Source organism: Sorex araneus, chromosome 4 (genome assembly GCF_027595985.1).
Source record: "Sorex araneus isolate mSorAra2 chromosome 4, mSorAra2.pri, whole genome shotgun sequence".
Classification (NCBI taxonomy): Eukaryota; Metazoa; Chordata; class Mammalia; order Eulipotyphla; family Soricidae; genus Sorex; species Sorex araneus.
Window position 1 is genome coordinate 12,976,359 of NC_073305.1, and position 16,300 is coordinate 12,992,658.

The 16,300-nt window shown below is 39.5% G+C and overlaps 1 protein-coding gene across 1 annotated transcript in view; it reads right to left on the reverse strand.

Moving 5' to 3' along the window:
• Positions 1-16,300, reverse strand: part of DNAJC13 (DnaJ heat shock protein family (Hsp40) member C13) — a 116,328-nt gene that overhangs the window by 62,063 nt on the left and 37,965 nt on the right. Inside the window, exons 14-21 of the mRNA XM_055135759.1 lie at positions 14,324-14,431; positions 13,298-13,453; positions 12,286-12,342; positions 10,317-10,438; positions 8,303-8,378; positions 7,945-8,040; positions 6,805-6,948; positions 242-256 (exon numbers count right to left, since the gene is read on the reverse strand). Coding sequence (XP_054991734.1) covers positions 242-256; positions 6,805-6,948; positions 7,945-8,040; positions 8,303-8,378; positions 10,317-10,438; positions 12,286-12,342; positions 13,298-13,453; positions 14,324-14,431 — 774 coding nt within the window. The remainder of the gene's footprint in view (positions 1-241; positions 257-6,804; positions 6,949-7,944; positions 8,041-8,302; positions 8,379-10,316; positions 10,439-12,285; positions 12,343-13,297; positions 13,454-14,323; positions 14,432-16,300) is intronic.

The window sequence follows — 16,300 nt, forward strand, 5'->3', positions numbered from 1 at the left end:
GCTGTTAAATGCAAAAGTCATGAGAAAACAATAAATGCAAAAGATTAGAGGTTATTAAACTGCTACTGAAGTCAAGAGAAGCAAATACAAATTGAAATAGCTAATGGACAAGAAGTAAGCATCAACATTCAGACACATGTGAAGACTTGAACTTAATCTATCAGACAATGACTTCCAAAGACAACTCCACATGCCAAGCAGTTTAATGCATCTCAAACATGTAGGAGGGACTCACACTCACCAGACTGTTTCTGTCCTGAATTTAATTGTAAAAGGAAAGAAAAAGAAAAAATTTAAGAAAAGAAAATGATCCCAACGAACCTTTATCTGCTAATCTCCATTAAATGCCATAAGGAAGTCATAGATACAAATAATCTTCACTTTAAGCAAGAAAAAGGCCTCCCTGCTTCTCTAGGTCTATGGTTCAAATTTGGGTTAATAATAAAACCCTTTGAGAAGTCAGAGGAAAGGCCAGTCCTTGTCCCCCAGAGACACATGTGTTAGTTCTGCATATGAATGGGAATGCTTCAAAGATTCCTACAACTAGCTACATGAACTGGAGCTCATGGTTTTCAGTCCTAGTGATATCTGATAAAACTCAGAGATGAAAATTCTAAACCTCAGTGTGATAGAAATAAAGCAGACAGTAATATAGATTGAACAGGCCAGTCTGGAACTTCATTAAAGAAGTGGCAATTATATTCAGAAAGTAGAAACAGACTAGATGACACAGAGAGAAAAGATAAAGCACCAAAATTTTCAAAGTAAATGCTGCTTGGAATATAAAAACTATTAATTATGTCAGAGAATGTTTCCTATAAATTTTTATTCAACGACTGTAAGGTCATTTGAATAAAGCATGTAAGCAATTCTAAAGTCTGATTTTAGTAACAAACCTTTACTCAAAACCACTAATGGGAATTAAAGAAAGTACTTAATTAGTTTTCGTTCCTGTCTCCCCTCTACACTCCAGGAAAAAAAAAAGCTGACAGCTCAGAATGATAAAAACGTCAGCTGTACACAAAACAAGGCCATCAGCTGGCAACACACTGAGCGGAGTGACTGGAGACTTAGGTTTCAAAATCCTAACTCATTAAACAAATCCCTAAACTGGAAATAATATAAATAGGAAAAAGCAGTTTTCTGAACAGCCAAAGGTTACTATTAATCCAACAAAGAACACTAACTACAAATGGAAATGCTTCACTTACATTCCATTAAGAAATACAGCTTATAGAAAAAGACTAGTCAGTTAATTTTGAAATGGTTAATGTTTAGATTTTAGCGAAAGCACAATTTAATCTCCTGGTGTTACTATTTCAATAAATCACACAATCACAAAGATCATTCACAATGTCCTGAATAGATTAATGCTAAAAACAGTCTCTTAAGCAGAAATAATCAGTTTTCCACTGACATGCTCTCTTGACCAGTACATCAATTTGGGGTCATTATTTGTTCAACACTTTAAGATTGTGTAAACAAACCCAGCATGCCAATAAAACATTATTAATAGCAAAAATAAATTCTACTTCCCTGAATTACTGTCTTTAATTGAGAGAACTGAGTTATAAGCTTATGCTTGACAAATGTTATATGAAATCTGATGCCAAACACTTTATCCCATTAGCATAATTATTTTCAACAGCTTAAAACAATTTTTAAATTAGAAACAAATTTGACTAACTGAAACCAGGAGCTTGTACTTTTAAATGACTAACAACCATTGACAGCATATCTGTTCAAATGTTACAGTAAAACTATCATGACCAGACAGACACACGGTAATTATACTATCATCTTGTGGATATATCAAGACAAACCAGCAGGAGAGAAGGGAGGTGTCAGCATTCTGATTTTATGGAAAAGGAAAAGGTTCTGAAACCCAAAACTTGCCATATGGTAATTAAGTGACAAAACCAGATTCAAAAAAAGGCTTAATCTATTCAAATTCAGTATTCTCTTTACTATGTTGTCATTTGGAAGATAAGTTTAATGATACTGCATGCCATTTATATTACATTATATTACAAGTTAGCATTAACCCATTATGCTCAAGTTTGAAGATTAGTCTTAACCGCTGACAGGCACACCCAACTGTATTTGTTCTATTGCACCTGATGCCTCATGCTTAGTCCGGAAATCCATAAAAAATTTGTCAGTTATAGAGCTGTATTCCTGTTACTTTGCCTGAATAAGGACACAGCTACCAGAAATAAGGAGATGGCTAAAGAGAAAGAATAGAAGACTGGCCCAGAAACTGTGAGATCAAGTCTTTTTCAGGAAACCTTAAACCACTGCATATGGCATTCTACATGAAAGAATGATCGCACTATCACACTGTCATCCTGTTGTTCATCCATTTGCTCGAGTGGGCACCAGTAGTGTCTCCATCGTGAGACTTGTTACTGTTCTTGGCCTATCAAATACACCACAGGTAGCTTGCCAGGCTCTGCCGCGAAAGAATGTATAAAGAATATTTGGTTCTTGAGAACAAACCACAAGGCAAAGGATAAGACTGAAATTGTTTTAAATCTTGACTTGAGGAGCTAAATGGATCTTTTAAGCATATACATTCAACTTAAATTTAAGATGTGAATCTTATGGGCCTGGAAAGCTGGAAAGAGTAAACAGGTAGGGATACCCAGGTTCAACCCCTAAAACTGCATACAGTCCCTGGGCCCTGCCGGCACAGAGTTAGAGGAAGGCCCTGGTGTAGTCCCAGAACGAAATTAACAGGAAAAAAAAAAAAGAAAGAGGAAAAGAGGGAAAGAGGAAAAGAGGGAAAGAGGGAGAGAGGGAAGGAGGGAGGGAAGGAAGGAGAAAAGAAAGAAGAGAGGGAAAGAGAAAGAAAGGGAAAGAAAAGGGAGGGAGGGAGGGAGGGAAAAACTTGATTCTTAATTCCAGAATACTTGTCTGGGGTCTGAGCAATATCACAGCCTATAGGGCACTTCCTTCCACAGGGCTGACCCAGGTTTAGTCTCCAGCACCACAAATGGTCCCCTAAGCCCCACCAGGAGTGATCTTTGAGAGCAGAGACAAGAGAAAGTCTAAGCACTGCAGGGTGTTGGTCCCAAAACCCCCAAACAAACAAAAATCAACTTATCTGGTCAATTCTAAATAAAAGATTTAACATAACAAAATCTTTCTTTTTATAGCTAGTACGCAAAGTACAGAGAAGGGGATATATGTGAATAAAAAAATTATTAAAAATTGCATTAGAAAAAAAAATTGAGTGAAATGTCACATTAAGAATCCAGGTAATGGGGCTTTCTGGGCCCAAACGCTCCAAGACCCACCTGCTTGCTTTTGAACCAATTCCAGATGATCTGACCTGGTCAGTAATCAATCAGGGATGCCATTTCCCCTGCACCCGAGCCCCAGACGTCTCCTCGGACCCTGAGCTGCCCCACCTCCCCAAGCACCATCCCATCCACCCCTGCGCCTCCCTCCAGCTCCACTCCCAGTTTTCTCCCTTTTCCAGGTTTGTGTCCCCCCCACCTGGCACCCCACCCACATCAAAGTAGGGGGCGTGGCCTCTGCAGAAATGGGCGTGTATTTTCCCCTTTCCTGGCACTCTGAACTCACATCTTCATTTCCATCAGCTAATTCTGTGGAGATTATCCTGGCCACCTCCAACACATTAGGCCTCTAGCCCAGAAGCGTATTCCAATTGCACCATAATACTGGAGTCACAAGAAGCTCTACAAGTCCAATATAAAAGAACACATCTTCCGAAGCTTCACTAGAGATCTCACCTAAGCCACTGAGGGCACCTGAGAGGAAGAGGGGAATACTGATAGTGAACTGGAAGGTTCCACCACCATACTACAAAAACATGAAGAAACAGCGAAAATCCCCACCACAATGAGAAGATGGTGAAAAGGCGCATCAACAGAGCATTACGCACAAATACAATCTCTTCGATAAGAATTCAGAGATGAAATATTGAAGATGTTCAATGAAATCAAAAAAGTGATTCAACATTCAGTAAATTAGAGGACATGAAAGAAACAATGGAATAGACAGCCGAGAAAATACAGGAAGAAATGAGAGCAGAAATAAAAAAAGCTACAAAATGAAGTGTCACGAATAAAGGATTCTTTAATTAGATGAAATTAAAAACTCAGTGGGTGCCCTCAATAGTAGAATGGCTACAGCTGAAGACAGAATCAGTAAGCTTGAAGAAGAGCTGTAGGAAGCTTACAGGCAACAGCAAGCAATGGGAAAAGATCTCAAAACAGCTCTTAGGCGAATCAGAGATCTAGGGGGTGATTTTAAGAGGAACAACATTAGAATCACTGGAGTACTAGAAGGAAAGGGAGACAACCCCAATGAAAAAACCACAGTTAAAGATATCATTGCTGAAAAGTTCCCAGAGCTGGAGAAGGCAGGCATCCAGATCCAAGGAGCCCTAAGAGTACCAGCTAAAAGAGACCCTAGTAAAAAGACTCCAAGACATATCATAGTCAGAATGATGGATTCCATAGATAGAGACACAATACTGCAAGCAGCAAGGTCAAAGAAGGAAAACACATTCAAAGGAGCACCCCTTAGATTTACAGCAGACCTATCCTAGAGGAAACCCTCCAAGCCCGAAGACAATGGTGGGATATAGTGAAAAACTCAATGAAATGAATGTTTCACCAAGAATACTTTATACAGCTAAACTCTCAAATTCGAAGGAACGATACACTATTTCATGGATAAACAACAGCTCAGGAACTTCATAGACTCAAAACCAAACTTAAAAGGACTAAAGGGGCTACTGTAAGACAAAAAAAAAAACCTACAAGCACAACAAACCCCTACAGAAAGATGGCACAAAACCCATGACAATAATCTCCCTCAATGTCAATGGTCTAAATACACCAATTAAGAGATACAGAGTGGCAAAATGGATTTGGAAACTAAACCCAACATTCCGCTGTCTACAAGAAACATATCTAAACAGTCAGAGCAAACACAGACTCAAAGTCAAAGGATGGAAAACAATCCTGCAAGCAAACAGCTCCCTCAAAAAAGCTGGGGTGGTGATACTAGTATCCGACAACATAGATTTCAGGTTGAAAAAGATTAGAAGGGACAGTGAAGACTATTTTTACTAGTCAAGGGATATGTACAGCAAAAATAAATCACATTCCTAAACATTTATGCACATAATGAGGGACCAGCAAAATACTTAAAACTGCTAACAGATTTTAACAAGGACACTGCTAGCAACACAATAGTAGATGGAGACTTCAACACTGCCCTATCATCTCTAGATATATCAACAAGATTAAAACTCAGCAAGGAAAACTGGCTTTGAAGAAGAAACAGAAGAGAGAGGGCTAACAGATCTATACAGGGCTTTGCATCCCAAAAAGAAAGATACACATTTTTTTTTCCCCAGTGCACACGGAACATTTTCCAAAACAGACCATGTGCTGGGTCACAAAACATACCTAAATACAATCAGGAAGATCGAAATTGTATCAACTACCTTTTCAGACCACAATGCACTGAAGATAGAAGTGAACCATGCCAGACTGCGGTGGGAATGCCGAATGGCTCGGCCCTTTTGGAATAGTATGGACGCTTCTCAAAAAATTAGAAACTGAGCTCCCATTTGACCCAGCAATATTACTTCTGGGAATATATTCTGCAGATGCAAAAAAAGTATAGTAGAAATGACATCTGCACTTACATGTTCATTGTAGCACTGTTTACAATAGACAGAATCTGAAAAAAACCAGAGTGCCCAAAAACAGATGACTGGTTAAAGAAACAGCCAACATCCAGAGACTATAAAACCAAGCTCCCAGAAGAGAGCAACGTAGAGTCTCTTGCCTCTGAACCTGGCTGTCTTCACCGGGGCCCCTAGGAAGGGGTGGGTTGAGTCTCCCTCCCCGTCCCCAGCAGAGCCCCGGCAGACGAAGATCTCCAGAACCCAACCACAGCCATGATCAAGGCCCCTTTTCACACGTTCGGATGAGCTTCACGCATGAAGGAACAGGCAGAGGAACCCAGGTGTGAGACACCCGGGGCTGAGATCCCCAAGCCTGCTTGGATCGGGACTGGGCCTCTTCCACCCAGATCCCCCATTTTTCAGTAGCTAGGCGGTCACAACCAGAAACTGCCCCCAGTGTCGTGTAAATCCCATCAACAGCCAACATCCAAAGACTATAAAACCAAGCTCCCGGAAGCAAAGCGGCCGTGCGACATCTTACAGCCTAGTTCTCTGTCTCGGAGAACCTGGCAAGCTACCGAGAGTTTTCCTGCCCACATGGGAGAGTCTGGCAAGCTCCCTGTGGCATATTCATATGCCAAATACAGTAACAATGATGAGTCTCATTCTCCTGACCCTGAAAGAGCCTCTAATGCGGCACCATTGGGAAGGACGAGTAAAGAGAGGCTGCTAAAATCTCAGGGCTAGGATGAATGGAGACATTACTGGGCCCGCTTGAGCAAATCGAGGATCAATGGGATGATAGTGATAGACAGTGATCAGGGGCTGGAGGGATAGTACAATGGGTTGTGCGCTTGCCTTTCATGCAAGCGCCCAACCCTTTTTTAAATTTTTTTCATTCCCCATACCCTTTTGGTTCCCCAAGCCAGCCAGGAATCAATCCTGACCACCACTGGGTGTGCCCCCCGAACCCAAACAAATAAAAAACATTAAAATATATATTCGTATATTAAAATATGAATCAGAATTAATGACATTATTTTAGGTGTTATCTGCTGCTTGCGTGGGAGAAACTCAAGCAAACCTGAATCCTACAGAAGGGCCTGACGTTTCAAAGCGGATTTTATTTTTACCTCTTTCTGTGCAATGCCCATCCTGTCCCGCCAGTGCATCAACACAAGATCCACTTTCTCTTTGGCAAATTTCTCAACTTCTTTAGCAGCTTTTCCAGCTAATCTCTGCCACTCTGGAACTTTATTAAATTTTCCATACTGATCCTGTAAAATAATGTTAAAATTCACTACAATAAATTTTAATCCTGTTTGCTATTTATTTTAAAAATCTGAGCATAGCAGAGTTGTATGTGAGAAGACAAACAATGGATGTTAGGGCTCAAAGACGAACAAGGTGGATACTTCTACAATTCATCATGCTTTTCTACCTAGCTAGCAAGCTGATTCCTTTTAGAGGAGTGGCAAGATGCAAGTGGGAGATAGAGCAAACAGTGAAACAACAGAGAAAAGAATATTTATCAAGTATTATTAGGAGAGTTCTTAAAAGAAAAGCATTTATCTTTTTATGTTTTTTGGATCATACCTGGCAGTGCTCAGGGATCATTCCAGGCCACACAATGTGGATTTGGGGATGGGGGGCTTATATGTGGTGCCCCGGATGGAATCTGAGTCACCTGCATGCAAGGCAAGGCAAGTGCTTTCTCTGCTCTACTATCTCTCTGGCCCCGATATTTAAGTCATTGTCTTGGAAGCAGCCCAAACTTAGATGCTTTTAAGAATAAAGATAGCGCTTTTAAGGAAAAAAGTTACACCTAATATTTTCAGCCTTTGCCACTTTCACTAACACCCAGCAATTATACAGCAAGTACAATCTAATTTTTCAAAAATTCATCTCTAAATGTGCAAATAAGCCAAGTCAGAGAGACAAAACATGCAGTAGTACTGCTATCATTAAATAAGATTATGGATATTGCTGCAGGACTCAAAAGTACACAAAAATAATGTGTGTGCAAATGTAAGTATAGGTGATTCCAAAAAACTGGTAGTAGTTAAGAACACCATCGCTTGGGCCAGGGAGCAAGCCAAGGTGGGAGTCCAAGTGTGATCCCCTGGCACCACCAGCTTCCCCAAGCACCGCCTGGTGTCGCAGCCAGGAGCCTCCCTCCCCCAAGAGGACTAGTACTCGAGCACTGAATTCTTCAGTGCGTGGGAAAAGCACACTCTCTCTGTCCTGAGAGACAGTAAGGACAACAGCTTTACCATGGCTATTTTCACATTATCTCTGACGTGCATCCTGTCAGCATCCTTTTCGGGAACTGGATCTGAGCTGTCCAGGTGTGCCAGCAATCCTGGTGGCTAGAAACAACAAACAAAACCACACATAAAATCCGTATTTCTAGGCAGCTATGTATCAAGAAAATTTAGCCACCCACACCCAAATAAACTAATACTGTGATAAAATACTGAGGATAGCATTTATCAGATGGCAACTGCAGCAACTGTCTTTAATTTTAAATAGATTAAAAAAAAACAACAAAAACCTTTGACAGTTAGTGGACACACTGAAATTTGACTGGGTAAGAATATATAAATCTTGCCAGCAATTAAACGGACTTACCAAAATGCGTTTCAACAAGTTTGCCGCAGTTGCACTATCGGCTGTCCAGAGTCCCACTAAGTGTCTACTTAGCTGTCTGAAAAAAGCAGACGTTGAGAAAGGTTTGCTGCTTTATCTCAGCTAGAACAGAAAGGAATTTTTAAGAACAAAATATCATATAAGAAATGCAATGATAGTAAAATTATCATTCTAAAGATGTATGAGATAACAGCTGAATTAGAGGTAATGTTCAAGAATTTTTCAGAAATTAAAATACTTCCCTGAAAAAAATTTAACTTTTGGTGAAGGCGAGCATAAAGAAGTTAGGGGATTACCCCCATTCAAAAATAGGAGATTCAAAAAAAATTATGCCTGTGGTACAATTAGTCTGTATAACAAGTTCTGACTTAGTGATCATAGCAACCTGGCATTCTTTGCAATTCTGAACATGAGCAGAAATCACCTTTTTAGTAAGGTCAAAGAAAGTATTTCCGCTTCTGAAGTTTGGGAAAAACTAATTTTCATACTCATGAAAGGCTAAATGCTCATTCTGGTTCAAAAAAAAAAAACTCTCCATTGAATTTATGATCTAGTCCTTGATTAAATAATCGTAATCCTTATGATATCTGTCCTAGGTTAGCAGATAATAGATTTTAATCATCATTGACTATTCTGTGTTTTTAAGAAGGATTCAAGTGCCATTTGCTTTAAAAATCGCTATGAATCCTGTGAAATAGCCAAATAGTCACCAAAGGGAGTATGGATTTATACGTGGAACAGTTCTAGAAGGAAAGAGTTTAATAGAAATTGCATTTTGTTCTCTCATCAATAAATTAAAAATATTCCTGAAATTATTAATTCCTTGTGCTATGGGTTTTTATTGTTGTTGTGCCACACCCAAGCTCAGGGGTTGCTCCTGGCTCTGCACTCAGGAATTACTCCTGGGGGTGCCGGGGGATCAAGCCCAGTCAGTCATGAGCAACGAAAGCACCCTACCCACATACTATCACTCTGGCCCCTGATTCCTGTACTGTATGAAAACCGATATACTTAAGAAGTAAGTAGCATTTGAAATTTGCAAGATAGGATATCACTTCTGGCGGTGCTCAGGGGATTATAGGAATGCTGAGAAAACCTGGGTCAGCCGCATGCAAGGCAAACACCCTACCCGATGTGGTTATCGCTTCAGCCCAAGATATCACTTTTAGCGATTTCTCTAGCCTTAAACTCTTTCTTTTAAACTAATAGGAATCATGAGTCAAAATGTGTCATAATAAGGATACCTAAAAGGGTCACATATCAGAAACCACAAAAGAGAAGTTAAAGAGCCAAAACTCACAGAGCCTATAATTAAAGAATATGTTTCCTTGTATTTATTATAAAAAAAAATATTATTTGCCACTATTTAACTACAGAAGGTTAAGGACGGGGGTTGGAGAGATGGTACAGGGTCTAAGGTATTGTATCTGCATGTGGTCAACACCACTCTAGGCCCCGCAGGTGCAGATCTCCAGAGAGAGCACCTCCAGGAGAAGCTTTAGCCCTCACACCCCCCCGCCCCCCAAGATTCAGGATTGGTCTACGCTACACTGGCTAGATATTAAAGGTCTTCTTTATTAAATAGTGCACAAATGACCAGAGATGTTTTAAAGTGACTGTGTAAGATTTACACATGTGGTCATCTGCATACAAGATGGGCAGAGAAAATGGCGTCTTCTATAAAAAGAGGCCGGAAGTTCTAACAACATACGCTTTGGATACCCTTTCCTATATAGCAGCCCTATGAAAAAGGAGATACAGACTGGTCATAGGGTAACTGAGGATGGGATGGGGAATAAAAAGGCTTTCTCCCTTCCCAAGTTAGCCAGAAGACACCATGATCACTGGGTACAACCTTTCTATAAGGAAAAGAAAAGGAGAAAGGGGTGAGTGAAAAGGAAATGAAACATTTGTGTCATCCAAATACTTTGTTTTATGTAGTATGTGTCCATTCTCTAAACAGAAAGTTGATGTAAGCAAATTAAATTTAACCTACCTATTTGTAAGCATCCTTTGATCTGAGCTTATTGTAAACATCGCAGTATGCAAGTGTCGAAGTAAGGCACCTTCACTTAGGGCAAGCTCCTGCATTTTTGTAGCAATTTCTTTGTCACCTTCCTTTGGAAAAAGGGCAAGATGATCCCTAAAGCAACAAGCTCCAGCAAGCTGTCCTAGTTCTAGAAAACTATTTTCACATCTCTAGATAAAATAACTGTTCAGTATATAGTAAATATTAAAAATGTGTCCTCAATGACACCAAAACAAAAGAAATAGTAGAAGAGATTTTTAAAAATTATTTGTCTTTGGCATATGTTTCCAGATACATTTCTCTGACAAATAAGCTAAGCCTTATTAGTTTAATATTAAAGTTGCGTTGATTCTTTAGAACATAAATCAGTCAACAAAGGGGAGAGGTAACTTTAAAAACCAGGAATTACTACCAAAGGCACCTACAGATTTGGCTTCTTTTGTTCATTAACAATATACTCATTTCATGCTGAACACATTCTAATCTGATGTACGGGCAGTTCTTTTTATTGTTTATACAGACTCACTCTGGCAACCAACTTAGGACTACTAATCAAAGCTATAGAACTATGAATTAAAGCATGTAGGATGATAATTTAGACAATTTTTCAGGAACTAAAAATGCTCACACTGTTGGAGAGAGAAGTACAGTATACAGTACATCTGAAAATATACATATAGGATGGCAAATCATTGTGACCAGCGATTATGCAGTATGTACGTACAGTACATATATGAACTCAAATCATTCTGAACAGCAGTTTGAGAAGATATTTACCAAAATGTTAATGGCACTTATCTCTGGATGATAATAATATAACTGATTTATTTTACTGCTTAGAGATTTTTTTTCTGTACATGCCAATGATTTTTTCAAAGATCATATATCTGCTGTCAGAAAAAAAAAGTAAAATGCCTGCCAGGACTTCAATGAAAATAGTTTTTCTTATTGCTGGTATTACAACAAACCTAACAAACAAGGCTTGTAGTGAAGCCAAAGTCAGCATTTTTGGCACTCAGTAACTACTTCCAAATGCATGCCAATCTATTGGTGGATCCATGTCAGGATCTGGTTTCATAATCCTAACTATCCTTGGCTACTTTAGACTCTATAAAGGAAGATGAGCATACAACCCGTTAGCTTGGTGGGAAAATTGGCATTTAGCAGTAAATGCACATTACGAAAGGACACAAACACTGGCATTTCAATCGTTTTCCTGTCAATCATATCTGAAACAGGTAAATAAGAGCATGCACTAAATCTGTGCACATATTACTTAATGGTGTATTATATTTATGACCAATAAGTCCTATTTTTCTGGTAAAAGGGCCAACTATTCTTACATGTCATCAAAATCACTACCATGACAATAAGATCATTCAAAAGCCACTTAGACTGATGTCCCTACAGCAAGCAGTGAGCTAGCTGATCATGGCCCTGGCCTCGCCTTCAGACTAAAGAGAAGGGTGAGGCAGCTCTGCAGGAGAAGGAAGCCCTGTCTGCTCCGACTGAACCAGGCCCTCATCGCTACAGCAGCACCGCAAAGGTACTTCAGCAAAGGGACTCATCTTTCGTTGCCATTCTTATTTAGTGACATTGCTATAAATTATCCATTAATAGATTTCTATGTAACCTCAATGCATAAAGATTTTAATAGTCATTATCAACCTACCCAGCTCCCCAAAAAACAAAAAGGCTAATTTTTAAAATTCTTTTAAAATGAAAAAAAAAAAAAACCCCAGGAACAAAGACTTATTTTCTATAAACCCATTTAAGAACTTTTCACCTAATTAGAACTTCTAAATAAAGATTAAAATAGCTTTTCTTGCCCAGAAAAAAAAAAAAAAAACATTTCCCAATAAAATCATAAAAGCATGTTTTCAACGTCAGTTAAAACAGTCAATATTTAAGTTTAAAACATCAAAATTTGTCTCACCTCTATTATTGCCTTCATAACCAATCCAGCTCCCTTTACAACTGCCATGGATGGATGCTTTAAAATGGGTAAAGAAAGTATCAAAAAAGAAAACAATTTTATTTAACAATTTTATTTATCTTGTTGTAAAAAGGATACATAATTTCATGCCAGCATAAGTCATAAAATTACAAAAGATAAATCACAAAGTTAAATTCAATTTGATTAAAGATTTTAGGTATCCTAACAATATAGCTCTATAGATAAAGAATTTATATTAGTTGAAAACTGGTACTAATTGGGCAATATACTTAATTTGAATATTACACATCGAACAATAAAATTTCTTAAATAATGCAAATTGACTGTTATAAAGAACTGCACTGTCACTGTATCACTGTCATCCTGTTGCTCATTGATTTGCTCAAGCGGGCACCAGTAACGTCTCCACTGGGAGACTTGATGTTACTGTTTTTGGCATATCAAATATGCCATGGGTAGCTTGCCAGGCTCTGCCGTGTGGGCAGGGGCAGGATACTCTTGGTAGCTTGCTGGATTCTACATAAGAATGGAGGAATCGAACCCGGGTTGGCTGCGTGCATGGCAAGTGCCTTACCCACTGTGCAATAGCTTCAGTCCTCTATTTTTTTTTAATGTACAGCATATGTATAAAAAAGTACATTTATTCATCTCTACATATAAATGAATTTTTTCCCCCATTATTAGTAGAATTGTTAAAACTCATTACTTGGGTAGTTGTAAATAGGGCGGAAGCTTGGGATTTCACGGCATGGTTTTGAGGGGAGTGGTAGAAAGACCACTTTTTCACAAGTAGTACCCATCACCATGCCTAAAAGGTAAAGGAATCAACAGCAAGGTCATTATACTCAATACCAAGAAACCTGTAGGATCAGACTACATGTATTCACCAGCATTACTAAGCAAGAAAACATGGTATGTTACTAAAAGATAAAAGACCCAAATGGTTCTGCGAGGTCAGCTGCTCTCTAAAAAGCTGAGTACAAGTGCTCACCTGAAAGAGTTTGAAGAGGGTCTTTCCATTGGACGCCACCATCTCCAAGAGCATGTCAAACTGCTGCCCTTCTGTCGTCTCACTGTATGGAGCACAGAGGGCGAAAGTAAGGAAGTCCAAGAGTGAACTAATGACGAGGGCACCAGTCCCATGATCCTGAAACAAAGCAGCACATGTTCGACTTAGGACAGACAGCTTCACTTAAAATACAGCAATGCCAGCCTCCTCTCTCTGATTTCCTGTTCGAAGTAAACATTCCATCTTTCAGCACCAGGTTCCAAATTTGATGACTCAAAGTAGTAAACTGGCTTACTAGTAATGCAGATTCACTGCTCACCATACCACAGAAAGGATGGAATGGAAATTCAGCAGGACTGAATTTGCCTGCTGAAAATGCTCCATGTCCTGTGTAGAAGGTGGTGCTCAGGAGGTCAGGGCTGCTGCCAGCCATAAGGAAGCTGAAGGTGCAGGGCCCGGCAAGGCTCCTGCTTGTTAGGGCCCCAAGGTGCTGGAGGCCCCATCCCTATCCCCAGCTGTGCTCAGGCGGCCATGTGGTGCTGGAGTTCAAAACCGGGGTCTCTAGCATGCAGGCCTGTGCTCTGGACCTGTGATCAATGTCCCAGCCCCTTAAAAGCAATCCCTTCTCAAACTCTGGCACAGGCACACTTCCTTCTTAATGTTATAGACTGCTCAATGAATGCCAACATGTTTACCAATGACTGAAATTTGATTTCTTTTTTTGAGTTTATTTCACAAAGACAGTTTATTTTTTTTTAAAAAAAGCAAAATTCTGGAATGTCATTATAAAATTTAAAGGCTTTAAAATTTACCCTCCTTGGATGAATAGATACTACTACAAAACAAAGCTAGCGTTTTATTATTAGTAACAATACTAAAGGATGACCAATTTGAGGGCTGCAAATTAAAAACAAAACAAAACAAAAAACCTATCCATGTTGTATTTTTAGAACATCATTCAATAATGACCTGGTATTTTTCATTAAGGCACATTTCATCTTAACTTACCACATGGGAATTAAATTTCTCCAGTAAGTTTTCCAGAAACTTCTTTGAAGAGAGAAGGGAAGCTTTGTTTAGCTGTTCTTGTCTTAAGTCATAGTTATCATGCATGGGCTGTTGAGTAAAAACAGCGATAATGTAGTGGCTGGCACCACACAAAAGTCATTTATTTATGAAGAGTTCTCACTGAACATCAAATGAATTAAAAACCACAGGCTATAAAGTTTAGGGGAAGAAGGAAACTCATAAGACAAGCAGGCAGAAGAGATGATTTCCCTTCTGTTTCATGAGCTTTTGTAAGCAATTTTTCTAACAAATCACCGTCTACAGCACAGCACAAAGTGTGGTCAAAAGTTTGTCTCTTAATGAAGGCAAATGCCACTCAGTCCTTCCCCCAATTATCTACTTTAAATTAAAAATGATGGAACTTATAATTAAAAGCAAGTACTAAAATAGTAAATTCTTTTGGATGTGGGTCAGTCTCTGTGGTGTGAGATGATATCTCATTGTTGTTTTGATCTGCATCTCCCTGATAATTAGTGACATAGAGCATTTCCTCATGTGCCTCTGAGCCATTCGGATTTCTTCTTTGAGAAAATTTCTGTTCATTTCCCAGCAATACCACTCCTGGGAATATATCCTGGAGAGGCAAAAAGGTATAGTAGAAATGACATCTGCATTTCTATATTCATTGCAGCACTGTTTACAATAGCCAAAATCTGGGAAAAAACGGAGTGCCCAAAAACAGATGACTGGTTAAAGAAACTTTGGTACATCTACACAATGGAATACTATGCAGCTGTTAGAAAAGATGAAGTCATGAAATTTCCATATAGGTGGATCAACATGGAAAGTATCATGTTAAGTGAAATGAGTCAGAAAGAGAGAGACAGACATGGGCTGGAGCGATAGCACAGCGGGTAGGGCATTTGCCTTGTACGCGGCCGACCCAGGTTCGATTCCCAGCATCCCATATGGTCTCCCAAGCAACGCCAGGAGTAATTCTTGAGTGCAGAGTCAGGAGTAACCCCTGAGTGTGTGCTGGGTGTGACACAAAAAGCAAACAAAAAAAAAAAAAAGAGAGAGAGAGAGACAGACAAAGAAAGATTGCACTCATCTGTGGAATATAAAATAACAGAGTGGGAGACTAACACCCAAGAGTAGTAGAGATAAGGACCAGGAAGTCTGCCCCACAGCTTGGAAACTGGCCTCACATGCTGGGGGAAAAGGCAGCTCAGATAGAGAAGGAAACACAAGTAGAGGATGTTGGGACGACCCATTCAGGTTGGAAGATGCGAACTGAAAGTAGACTACAGACTGAACATGAAGGCCACTCAATACCTCTATTGCAAACTACAACACTCAAAAGGAGAGAGAACAAAAGGGAATGCCCTGCCGCAGAGCAGGGTGGGGTGGTAGGGGATGGGGTGGGGGTGGTGAGAGGGATACTGGGATCTCTGGTGGAGGTAAATGGGCAGTGGTGGCTGGATGGGTAAACAATCACTGTATGAGTGAAATGCAAACTAAAAGTTCATAAGTTTGTAACTGTACATCACAGTGTTTCTCTAATAAAAAATTTTAAAAAATAAATAAAATACTTAGTAAATTCCTCTCTATCTCATCTGTACCTGTATGTTGACTGCAGTACTGTTCACAATAGCCAGAATCTGGAAACAACCTCAGTGCTCGAGAACAGACGACTGGTTAAAGAAAAACTTTGGTATATCTACACAATGGAATACCATGCAGCTGTTAGGAAAATGAAGTCATGAAATTTGCTTGTAAGTGGTCATGGAGAGTATCATGCCAAGTGAAATGAGTCAGAAAGAGAGAGACAGACATAGAAGAACTACACTCATTTGTGGAATATAAAATGACATAAGACTAACACTCAAGGACAGTAGACACAATGGCAAGGAATATTGCCCCATAGTTGGAAGCCTGCCTCATGAGCTGGGGGAGAAGACAACTGGAATAGAGAAG